A 12,225-nucleotide genomic window follows, 5' to 3' on the forward strand; every position below is an offset into this window, starting at 1 on the left:
AGAAACAGAGGGACCTAGGAGTTAACATAGTTGGGCAGATAGTAATGTCATGGGTTAGTAATCTAGAAGCCCAAGTTAATATATTGATGTACAAGGTTCAGCATGGTAGACTATTTAGTAAAGTTAGATCACATGGGAATCAAGGCGAGTTTATCAATTGAATACAAAATTGGCTTGATGACAGGAGACAGAGTTTGTGGAAGAGGGTTGTATTTCAGACTGGAGTACTTGTTGGCCCGTGGTGTTCTGCAGTGTTATTTATATAAAGTATTTGGATGAGAATTTAGGAGGCATGGTTTGCGGATAACACCAACATTTGTGTTATAGAGAACAGTGAAGAAGGTTACTAAGATTATAAAGTGATCTTGATCCACTGGGCCAAGGAATGGCAGATAGAGTTTAATTTGGATAATTGTGAGATGTGGCTTTTGGTAAGATGAACAAGGACAGGACTCATACAGTTAACTGGATGTAGGTTTGCTTGCTGAGCTGGAAGATTCATTTTCAGACATTTCGTCACCATGCTAAGTAATATAATCAGTGAGCCTCCAGATGAAGCACTAGTGGCACGGCCCACTTTCTATTTATGTGTTTAGGTTTCCTTGGGTTGGTGATGCCATTTCTTGTGGTAATATCATTTACTGTTCTTTTTCACAGAGGCTAGTAAATGGGATCCAAGTCAATGTGTTTGTTGATAGAGTTCCGGTTAGAATGTCATGCTTCTCGAAATTCCTATGTGTGTCTCTGTTTGGCTTGTCCTAGGATGGAGAAAGTGAGGTCTGCAGATGCTGGAGATCAGAGCTGAAAATATGTTGCTGGAAAAGCGCAGCAGGTCAGGCAGCATCCAACGACAGGAGAATCGACGTTTCGGGCATAAGCCCTTCTTCAGGAATGAGGAAAGTTTGTCCAGCAGGCTAAGATAAAAGGTAGGGAGGAGGGACTTGGGGGAGGGGCATCGGAAATGCGATAGGTGGAAAGAGGTCAAAGTGAGGGTGATAGGTCAGACTGGGGTGGGGGCGGAGAGGTCAGGAAGAAGATTGCAGGTTAGGAAGGCGGTGCTGAGTTCGATGGATTTGACTGAGACAAGGTGGGGGGAGGGGAAATGAGGAAACTGGTGAAATCCGAGTTCATCCCTTGTGGTTGGAGGGTTCCTAGGCGGAAGATGAGGCGCTCTTCCTCCAACCGTCGTGTTGTTGTGGTCTGGCGATGGAGGAGTCCAAAGACCTGCATATCCTTGGTGGAGTGGGAGGGGGAGTTGAAGTGTTGAGCCACAGGGTGGTTGGGTTGGTTGGTCCGGGTGTCCCAGAGGTGTTCTCTGAAACGCTCCGCAAGTAGGCGGCCTGTCTCCCCAATATAGAGGAAGCCACATCGGGTGCAGAGGATGCAATAGATGATGTGTGTGGAGGTGTAGGTGAATCTGTGGCGGATATGGAAGTTTCCTTTGGGGCCTTGGAGGGAGGTGAGGGGGGAGGTGTGGGCGCAAGTCTTGCATCTCCTGTGGTTGCAGGGGAAAGTGCCGGGAGTGGAGGTTGGGTTGGTGGGGGGGTGTGGATCTGACAAGGGAGTCACGGAGGGAGTAGTCCGCAAGTAGGCGGCCTGTCTCCCCAATATAGAGGAGGCCACATCGGGTGCAGAGGATGCAATAGATGATGTGTGTGGAGGTGCAGGTGAATCTGTGGCGGATATGGAAGTTTCCTTTGGGGCCTTGGAGGGAGGTGAGGGGGAAATGTGGGCGCAAGTCTTGCACCTCCTGCGGTTGCAGGGGAAGGTGCCGGGAGTGGAGGTTGGGTTGGTGGGGGGTGTGGATCTGACGAGGGAGTCACAGAGGGAGTGGTCTTGCCATAAAGACCACTCCCTCCGTGACTCCCTGTCAGATCCACACCCCCCACCAACCCAACCTCCACTCCCGGCACTTTCCCCTGCAACCGCAGGAGGTGCAAGACTTGCGCCCACACCTCCCCCCTCACCTCCCTCCAAGGCCCCAAAGGAAACTTCCATATCCGCCACAGATTCACCTGCACCTCCACACACATCATCTATTGCATCCTCTGCACCCGATGTGGCCTCCTCTATATTGGGGAGACAGGCCGCCTACTTGCGGAGCGTTTCAGAGAACACCTCTGGGACACCCGGACCAACCAACCCAACCACCCTGTGGCTCAACACTTCAACTCCCCCTCCCACTCCACCAAGGATATGCAGGTCTTTGGACTCCTCCATCGCCAGACCACAACAACACGACGGTTGGAGGAAGAGCGCCTCATCTTCCGCCTAGGAACCCTCCAACCACAAAGGATGAACTCGGATTTCACCAGTTTCCTCATTTCCCCTCCCCCCACCTTGTCTCAGTCAAATCCATCGAACTCAGCACCGCCTTCCTAACCTGCAATCTTCTTCCTGACCTCTCCGCCCCCACCCCAGTCTGACCTATCACCCTCGCCTTGACCTCTTTCCACCTATCGCATTTCCGATGCCCCTCCCCCAAGTCCCTCCTCCCTACCTTTTATCTTAGCCTGCTGGACAAACCTTCCTCATTCCTGAAGAAGGGCTTATGCCCGAAACGTCGATTCTCCTGTTCCCTGGATGTGCCTGACCTGCTGCGCTTGTCCTAGGATGAATGTGTTGTCCCAGTCAAAGTGGTGTCCTTCCTCATCTGTATGTAAAGATACTAGTGACAGTTGTTCATGTCTTTTTTGGCTAGTTGATGTTCATATATCCTGATGGCTAATTTTCTGCCTGTTTGTCCAATGTAGTGTTTGTTACAGTCCTTGCACAGTATTTTGTAAATGACATTAGTTTTGCTTTTTGTCTGTAAAGGGTCTTTCAAGTTCATTAGCTGCTGTTTTAGTGTGTTGGTGGGTTTGTGGGCTACCATGATGCCAAGGGGTCTGAGTAGTCAGGCAGTCATTTCCGAAGTATCTTTGATGTAGGGGAGAGTGGCTACGGTTTCTGGACATGTTTTGTCTGCTTGTTGGGTTTTGTTGCTGAGAAATTGGTGGACAATATTCATTGGGTACCCATTCTTTTTGGTGATTTTCCTCTGCTCTGCGTAGTTCCTCAGTGCTGCAGTGTGTGGTGGCTCATTGAAATAATGTTTTAATGCAGCTTTGTCTGTGGGTGTTGGGATGATTGCTTCTGTAGTTCAGTATTTGGTCAGTATGTGTTGGTCAGTATGTGAAGTTCCCCCTTCGCTGTTCGTTCTATTGCGACATCTAGGGGTGGCAGTTTGTTGTTGTTTTCCTCCTCTTTAGTGAATTTTATGCCAGTAAACGTATTATTGATGGTGTTGAAGGTTTCCTTAAATTTGTTTCATTTAGTGATGATGAAAGTGTCATCCACTTTGTGGACCCAAAGTTTGGGTTGGATGGTTGGCAGAGCTGTTTTTTCAAGTCTCTGCATTACTGTCTCTGCTAAGAACCCTGATATCGGAGATCCCATGGGTGTTCCGTTGGTTTGTCTGTAGATTTTGTTGTTGAAGGTGAAGTGGATGGTAAGGCATAGGTCCACTAGCTTGATGATATTGTCCTTGCTGATGAAGTTGGTGGTGTTTGGTGTATGTGTCTTTGGTTAGTGTTTCCTTGCATCCAGAACTTCAACCTGACTGCTCAAAACCCGTTGATACAGTTAATGGTAGGGACTTGGATACAGTTGTAGAACAGAGACACCTCAGGGTTTAGGTACAGAGTTCTTTGAAAGTTTGGACAGGTTGGGACAGGATGGTTAAGGAAACGTTTAGCATGCTTGCCTTCATTGCACAGACCATTGAGTATAGGAGTTGAGACGTCATGTTGAGGTTGTGCAGGAGATTTCTGAGGCCAGTTTTGGAGTGATGTGTAGAGTCTAGGATGCCCTACGATAGAAAGAATACTATTAAGTTGGAGAGAGTTCAGAAACTATTTGCAAGTATCTTGCCGAGACTGGAATGTTTCAGTTATAAGGAGAGGCTGGATAGTCTGAGACTTTTTTCACTGAAGCATAGGAGGTTGAAGGATGACCTTATAGAGGTTAATAAGATCATGAGGAGCAAAGATAAGGTAAATTGTAAAGGTTTTTCTCTAAGATAGAAGACTTCAAAACTCGATGGCATATTTTTAAGGTGAGAGGAGAAAAACTTAACAAGGGATCTTGGGGCAACTTTTTTCACACAGAGGGTGGTTAGTATGTGGAATGAACTGCCAGAGGAAAGGGATACATGCTAAATGCAAGAAATTAGGACTAGTTTAGTTTGGGAAACTTGGTCAGCATGGATGCATTGGACCAAAAGGTCTGTTTCCGTGCTTTCTATCTCTATAATTCTATCGTCTAACATTCAAATCAACATCAAGCAAATATGACAAACAAACTGTGATCAAACATCCCACAAAGGTCATCAAACCGTAAATACAATTAAGACAGATGCAATGGAGTTTTCAGTAATCCTCCAACCAGACGTTAGTGACATGATGGGTCACTAACCTAATGAAAACTTAACAGATTACAATTCATCACTTTTGATAAACTGCAAAAATCTGCTCCCCTTCAGACTGTCTCAGTGACTTTCCATATTTTGGTCAATCACTTTCATTTTCTGGGACTACACTGCCCTGGATTTGTGAAAATACTTTCACAGGACAATTTAAAATTTTCACTGATAGATAGCTTCACTCATTGTGCTGCCCCTGGGTTTTTCTCTGAGCTCTCATCTTGCTTGGATGTATCAAGAAGCACCTAGGTCTCCTTCCTGAGTTTTAATGGTACAGAAAAATTCAATATGCCCTTCCCTTAAAAATCTATGATTCTTCTTAATTCATCCACATCTCCTCAAACAGTAGTTTATACTTTTTCAGAACTTTCTTCCAATAATTTGCCCACTACAAATTTAGGCTGACTTACTAGCTAGTAATTACTAAGGCTATCCCTTCCTTCATTTTTTAAACAATGTTCAACATTCGCAGTCCTTGACATTATCGCTATAGACATCGAGGTTGTTGTGGATGATGTTATAATTATTATTATCCTTTCATCTAAGGAATATGAGGATAGTATATGAAGATGGTTTTGAAGTAGAACAGAGCCACAATTATTGATTGGCTGAACAGGCTGTAAGAATAAATAGCCTAGCTCTTACAACTCTCTTTTTATGATGCTGTAATGTCCATATGTGATCAGCAGCAATAACCTGTCTTGGCCTCAACTAAGATAACAGCATAATTAGGTAACAGCATAAATCAGAAGTCAAATGGCATCATTGTCACTTACTTATCTTGGTGCTAAAATATATTGCCTTTGTCCCCTTGTTGTTGGGAGACTTCCGTTTCAGTATTTAAAACAACTGATCCTGAGCTGCAGCCTACCATTCCATTTAAAACATATTTCTCTTCTCTCCTGTTACTCACTCATTCCCCCAGCTCGGTTTTGTGGTTTCCCTGTTACACCAAGCTTCTCCTTTAACCGTGAGCTCCCAGTTAAGGTTTAGAAAGTTGATGTTCCACTGGTCAACGTTACACAAGTCGACATCATGTCAATCACCCCACAATGACTTCTCAATTTCTGAAAAGGGAACATCAAGCAATTCCTGCATTGGCAGATGTTACAGACAAGTCACAGACGCATTGGTAAAATGGTGAATGATTTTGCTGTAAGTTCTAAGTACTGTAGCAACATTAATTCGAGCAAGGGAAAGATTTATCCTATAATGTATTTTGAATGTATGTTAAATGAAAATCTTTAATATACTTTTCAGACTGAAGCTGTTTTTCCTGCCTCCTGTTCCTGTACCCAAAATCAATGGAATTGATCCTGATCTTCTTAAGGTAATCTAAGTATTTAAAAATAATTTCTCAGTAAAAGCAGAAAGAAAGAAACAACTATGTATGGTCATTTTCTGTTGACAAAGTTGAAATAATCCACAAGTTAGAAGAACAAGGTGAAAAACATAAAAACAGAAAATGGGTGCAGGGTAGACCATTCATCCCTTCAAGCCCAGGAATCAGTCTGGTGAACTTCTTCTGGACTCCCTCAATAGCAAGAATATCCTTCCTCAGACTAGGAGACCAAAACTGCACACAATACTCAAGGTGTGACCTCACTAAGGTTTTGTGTAACTGTAGCAAGACATTCCTACGCAATTATGGCCAGCTTGCCAATAGCTTTCCTCACTGCCTGTTGCACCTGCATTGCTAACCTTCAGTGATTGCTCCACCATTACACCCAGGTCTCGTTGCATCTCACCTTTTCCTAAACTGCTGCCATTCAGACAATAATGTGCCTTTCCGTTTTTTGACCAAAGTGGATAACCTCACATTTATCCACATTATATTGCACTTACCAAGTATTTGCTCACTCAACCAGTCTGTCCAAGTCACTCTGCAGCCTCTTAGCATCCTCCTCACAGCACATATTGTCACCCAGCTTAATGTCATCTACAAATGAGGAGATATTGCACTCCATTACATCATCCAAATCATTAATGTTTATTGTAAACAGCGGAGGTCCCAGCACGGAACCCTGTGGTACCCCACTCGTCACTGCCTGCCACTCTGAAAAGAACCAGTTTAGTCCAACTCTCTGCATCCTGTCTGCCAAGAAGTTCTCTATCCATGTCAATAAATTACCTCTGATACCATGAGGTTTAATTTTCCTTACTGATCTCTTGTATGGAACCTTGTCAAAAGCCTTTTGAAAATCCAGATACACAACACCTACTGATTCACCTTTATCACAACCTCAAGCATGATTTCTCTTTAGTAATCCATGTTAACTAGGACTGATTCTGCCACTACTTTCCAAATGCTCAGTTATTACATCCTGAATAATTGACTGCATTTTCCCCACCAAAGATGTCAGGCTAACCAGCCTATAATTTACCATTTTCTCTCTCCCACCTTTTTGAAAGAATGGGATTACATTAGCGACACTCCAATTCATTGGAACTCTTCTGGAGTCTACAGAGTGCTTGAAAATGATCACCAATGCATCCGCTATTTCTGGGGCTTCCTTAAGTACTCTGGGATGCGCAGTATCTGGCCCTGGGGAACTACCATCTTTTAATCCCATCAATTTCACCAATATTATTTCCTGACTAATAAGGATTTCCTTCAGTTCCTCCTTCAGACCTCTGTCCCCTAGTATTTCCTGAAGATTACTTGTATCCTACTTAATGAAGAAAGATTCAAAGTATTTGTTGAACTGATCTGCCATCTCTTCGTCTGTTATGAGGATAGGATGGAGGACCTGTTTGGGGATTATCAAGCACTAGGAACAAAATTAAGGAACAGATCCTTGAGGGTCATAATCTCCGGATTACTGCCTAAGCCACGTGCAAATTCACTTAGGGATAAGAAAATTAGGGAAGTAAACATGTGGCTAACAGAGTGGTGTGGGAAAGACAGGTTCCATTTCATAGGGCATTGGCATCAGTTTTGGAACCAAGGGGATCAGTACTGCTGGGGCAGTCACTACCTGAACCGATCTAATGAAAAAGATAAATAGGGTGATCACTAGGACTTTAAACTAGTGATTTGGAAGGAAGGGAAAGGGAAAACGACAGGAAGTATGATGGTAAATAAAAAGGTAAGCAGGTTAGCATGTGTGCAGGAGGGTTTAAGTTCAAGATAGACTATGAAAGAAGTAAAAAGGAAGGATAACTCAGGAGATATTATTAGAGATGTTAGAAATCATGAGGGTAAGAAAGCGAGAAAAAGGGCACTTTACTTGAATGCTCGTAGCATTCGTAACAAGGTTGTTGAGTTAATAGCACAAATCATCACAAATTTAGTAGCCATTATGGTGTCATGGTTACAGGATGGTCATGACTGGGAGTTAAATATCCAGGAGTATCAGACTATTTAGAAAGACAGACAGAAAGGTCAGGGAGGTGGTGTAGCTCTGATATTCAAGGATGAGATCAGGGCAGTGTATGGAGAATAAGGTTGAATCCATTTGGGTGGAAATTAGAAATTCTAAGAAGAAAAAGTCAATGGTAGATCACACCTAATATCATCACATTGGGGAGGGAAATAAACAACAAAATAACTAAGTAACAGAAGATTGATGAGGGCAGAGCAGTAGATGTGATCTACATGGACTTCAGTAAGGCATTCGACAAGATTCCCCATGGGAGACTGATTAGCAAGGTTAGGTCTCATGGAATACAAGGAGAACTAGCCATTTGGGTACAGAACTGGCTCAAAGGTAGAAGACAGAGGGTGGTGGTGGAGGGTTGTTTTTCAGACTGGAGGGCTGTGACCAGTGGAGTGCCACAAGGATCGGTGCTGGGTCCTCTACTTTTTGTCATTTACATAAATGATTTGGATGCGAGCATAAGAGGTACAGTTAGTAAGTTTGCAGATGACACCAAAATTGGAGGTGTAGTGGACAGCAACGAGGGTTACCTCAGATTACAACAGGATCTGGACCAGATGGGTCAATGGGCTGAGAAGTGGCAGATGAAGTTTAATTCAGATAAATGCGATGTGCTGCATTTTGGGAAAGCAAATCTTAGCAGGACTTATACACTTAATGGTAAGGTCCTAGGGAATGTTGCTGAACAAAGAGACCTTGGAGTGCAGGTTCATAGCTCCTTGAAAGTGGAGTCGCAGGTAGATAGGATAGTGAAGAAGGTGTTTAGTATGTTTTCCTTTATTGGTCAGAGTATTGAGTACAGGAGTTGGGAGGTCATGTTGCGGCTGTACAGGACATTGGTTAGGCCACTGTTGGAATATTGCGTGCAAGTCTGGTCTCCTTCCTATCGGAAAGATGTTGTGAAACTTGAAAGGGTTCAGAAAAGATTTACGAGGATGTTGCCAGGGTTGAAGGATCTGAGCTACAGGGAGAGGCTGAACAGGCTGGGGCTGTTTTCCCTGGAGCATCGGAGGCTGAGGGGTGACCTTATAGAGGTTTACAAAATTATGAGGGGCATGGATAGGATAAATAGACAAAGTCTTTTCCCTGGGGTCGGGGAATCCAGAACTAGAGGGCACAGGTTTAGGGTGAGAGAGGAAAGATATAAAAGAGACCTAAGGGGCAACCTTTTCATGCAGAGGGTGGTACGTGTATGGAATGAGCTGCCAGAGGATGTGGTGGAGTCTGGTACAATTGCAACATTTAAGAGGCATTTGAATGGGTATATGAATAGGAAGGGTTTGGAGGGATATGGGCTGGGTGCTGGCAGGTGGGACTAGATTGGGTTGGGATATCTGGTCGGCATGGACAGGTTGGACCGAAGGGTCTGTTTCCATGCTGCACATCTCTATGACTCTAATGCCTGTAAATGGTTATGAAGAAAGGTTACACCTGAAACATCGACATCTGCATCTCTTGATGTTGCCTGACTTGCTGTGTTTTTCCAGCCTCCTGCCTGTCTACTGTAAAAATGGTACAGCAATTATCATGGGGGATTTTACTCTACATATAGATTGGTCAAACCAGTTTGGTCAAAATAGGATTGAGGAGGAGATTCTGGATTAGTGGTGCTGGAACAGCACAGCAGTTCAGGCAGCATCCAAGAAGCAGTGAAATCGACGTTTCGGGCAAAAGCCCTTCATCAGGAATAAAGGCAGTGAGCCTGAAGCGTGGAGAGATAAACTAGAGGAGGGTGGGGGTGGGGAGAAAGTAGCATAGAGTACAATGGGTGAGTGGGGGAGGGGATGAAGGTGATAGGTCAGGGAGGAGAGGGTGGAGTGGATAGTTCCCTTCCCACGTGGTTAAAGATGCCCGCCAACGCATCTCGTCCACATCCCGCATCTCCGCCCTCAGACCCCACCCCTCCAACCGTAACAAGGACAGAACGCCCCTGGTGCTCACCTTCCACCCTACCAACCTTCACATAAACCAAATCATCTGCCGACATTTCCGCCACCTCCAAACAGACCCCACCACCAGGGATATATTTCCCTCTCCACCTCTTTCCTCCTTCCGCAAAGACCGTTCCCTCCGTGACTACCTGGTCAGGTCCACGCCCCCCTACAACCCACCCTCCCATCCTGGCACTTTCCCCTGCCACCGCAGGAACTGTAAAACCTGCGCCCACACCTCCTCCCTCACCTCTATCCAAGGCCCTAAAGGAGCCTTCCACATCCATCAAAGTTTTACCTGCACCTGGGGCAGCACGGTGGCACAGTGGTTAGCACTGCTGCCTCACAGCGCCAGAGACCCGGGTTCAATTCCCGCCTCAGGCGACTGACTGTGTGGAGTTTGCACATTCTCCCCGTGTCTGCGTGGGTTTCCTCCGGGTGCTCCGGTTTCTTCCCACAGTCACAAAGATGTGCAGGTCAGGTGAATTGGCCATGCTAAATTGTCCGTAGTGTTAGGTAAGGGGTAAATGTAGGGATATGGGTGGTTTGCGCTTCGGCGGGTCGGTGTGGACTTGTTGGGCCGAAGGGCCTGTTTCCACACTGTAAAGTAATCTAATCTAATCTAATCCACTAATATCATTTATTGTATCCGTTGCTCCCGATGCGTTCTCCTCTACATTGGGGAAACTGGGCGCCTCCTAGCAGAGCGCTTTAGGGAACATCTCCGAGACACCCGCACCAATCAACCACACCGCCCCGTGGCACAACATTTCAATTCCCCCTCCCACTCTGCCGAGGACATGGAGGTCCTGGGCCTCCTTCACCGCCGCTCTCTCACCACCAGACACCTGGAGGAAGAACGCCTCATCTTCCACCTCGGAACACTTCAACCCCAGGGCATCAATGTGGACTTCAACAGTTTCCTCATTTCCCCTTTCCCCACCTCACCCTAGTTCCAAATTTCCAGCTCAGCACTGTCCCCATGACTTGTCCGGACTTGTCCTACCTGCCTATCTCCTTTTCCACCTATCCACTCCACCCTCTCCACCCTGACCTATCACTGTCATCCCCTCCCCCACTCACCCATTGTACTCTATGCTACTTTCTCCCCACCCCCACCCTCCTCTAGCTTATCTCTCCACGCTTCAGGCTCACTGCCTTCATTCCTGATGAAGGGCTTTTGCCCAAAACGTCGATTTCGTTGCTCCTTGGATGCTTCCTGAACTGCTGTGCTCTTCCAGCACCACTAATCCAGAGTCTGGTTTCCAGCATCTGCAGTCATTGCTTTTACCACCTTGAGGAGGAGATGGTTGAGTGTATCCGAGATAGTTTTCTTGAACACTATGTAATGGAACCAACGAGGGAGAAAGCTACCCTAGATCTGGTCCTGTGTATTGAGACAGGAATAATTAATGATCTCATAGTTAGGGATCCTAATGGAAGGAGCAGTCACAATATGGTTTAATTTAGAATACAAATGGAGAGTGTGAAGTTAAAATCCAATACCAGGGTCTAGTGCTTAAATGAGGGAAACTACAATAGAATGAAGAAGACTTGGCTAAAGTAGACTGGAATCAAAGATTTTATGTTGGGACAGTTGACGAGCAGTGGAGGACTTCCAAAGCAATTTTTCAAAGTACTCAGCAAAAGTGTATTCCAGTGAAAAGGAAAGACTGTAAGAGGAGGTAATCTGCCTTAGGTGTCTAAGGAAAGAAGGGAGGCTATCACATTGAAAGAGAAGGCATACAAAGTGGCCAAGATCAGCGGGAAACTAGAAGATTGCAAAAACTTTAAAGGTCAACAGAAAGCCACAAAAACACCTATAAAGAAAAGTGAGATAAATGTTCTATGATCTTAGAACATGAGAAAAAAACTAGCACAGAATATAAAGACAAATAGCAAAAGTTTCTCTAAATATATAAAACAAAAAAGAGTGGCTAAAGTAAATGTTGGTCTTTTAGAGGATAAGAAGGGGCATTTAGCTATTGGATATGATGAAATGGCCGAGGCATTGAACAGGTATTTTGTATCGGTCTTCACAGTGGAGGATACAAATAATATGCCAGTAATTGACAAAGAGACGGAGGTAGGTGAAGACTTGGAAACAATCATTATAATGGAAGAGGTAGTGTTGGGCAAGCTAATGGAGCTAAGGATAGACAAGTTTCCTGGCCCTGACAGAATGCATCCCAGGGTACTAAAAGAGATGGTGGGAGAAATAGCAAGTGCACTGGTGATAATTTTCCAAAATTTGCTGGACTCTGGAGCAGTCCCAGCAGACTGGAAAACAGCAAATCTGACACTACTGTTTAAAAGTATGGTAGGCAAAAGATGGGGCATTATAGACTGGTTAGCTTAAACTCTGTAGTGGGGGAAGATGCTTGATTAGATTACTTACAGTGTGGAAACAGGCCCTTCAGCCCAACAAGTCCACACCAACCTGCCAAAGCAC

The 12,225-nt window shown here is 45.0% G+C and overlaps 1 protein-coding gene across 2 annotated transcripts in view; it reads left to right on the forward strand.

Annotated features, from left to right (window-relative positions):
• Positions 1–12,225, forward strand: part of ghra (growth hormone receptor a) — a 220,467-nt gene that overhangs the window by 191,930 nt on the left and 16,312 nt on the right. For both annotated transcript variants that reach the window (XM_043703291.2, XM_043703317.2), the window contains one exon: positions 5,723–5,792. In XM_043703291.2, coding sequence (XP_043559226.1) covers positions 5,723–5,792 — 70 coding nt within the window. The remainder of the gene's footprint in view (positions 1–5,722; positions 5,793–12,225) is intronic.

The sequence above is a fragment of the Chiloscyllium plagiosum genome, unplaced genomic scaffold, assembly GCF_037043375.1.
Source record: "Chiloscyllium plagiosum isolate Xiang-an unplaced genomic scaffold, Cpla_swu_hap1 HiC_scaffold_2, whole genome shotgun sequence".
Taxonomy (NCBI): Eukaryota; Metazoa; Chordata; class Chondrichthyes; order Orectolobiformes; family Hemiscylliidae; genus Chiloscyllium; species Chiloscyllium plagiosum.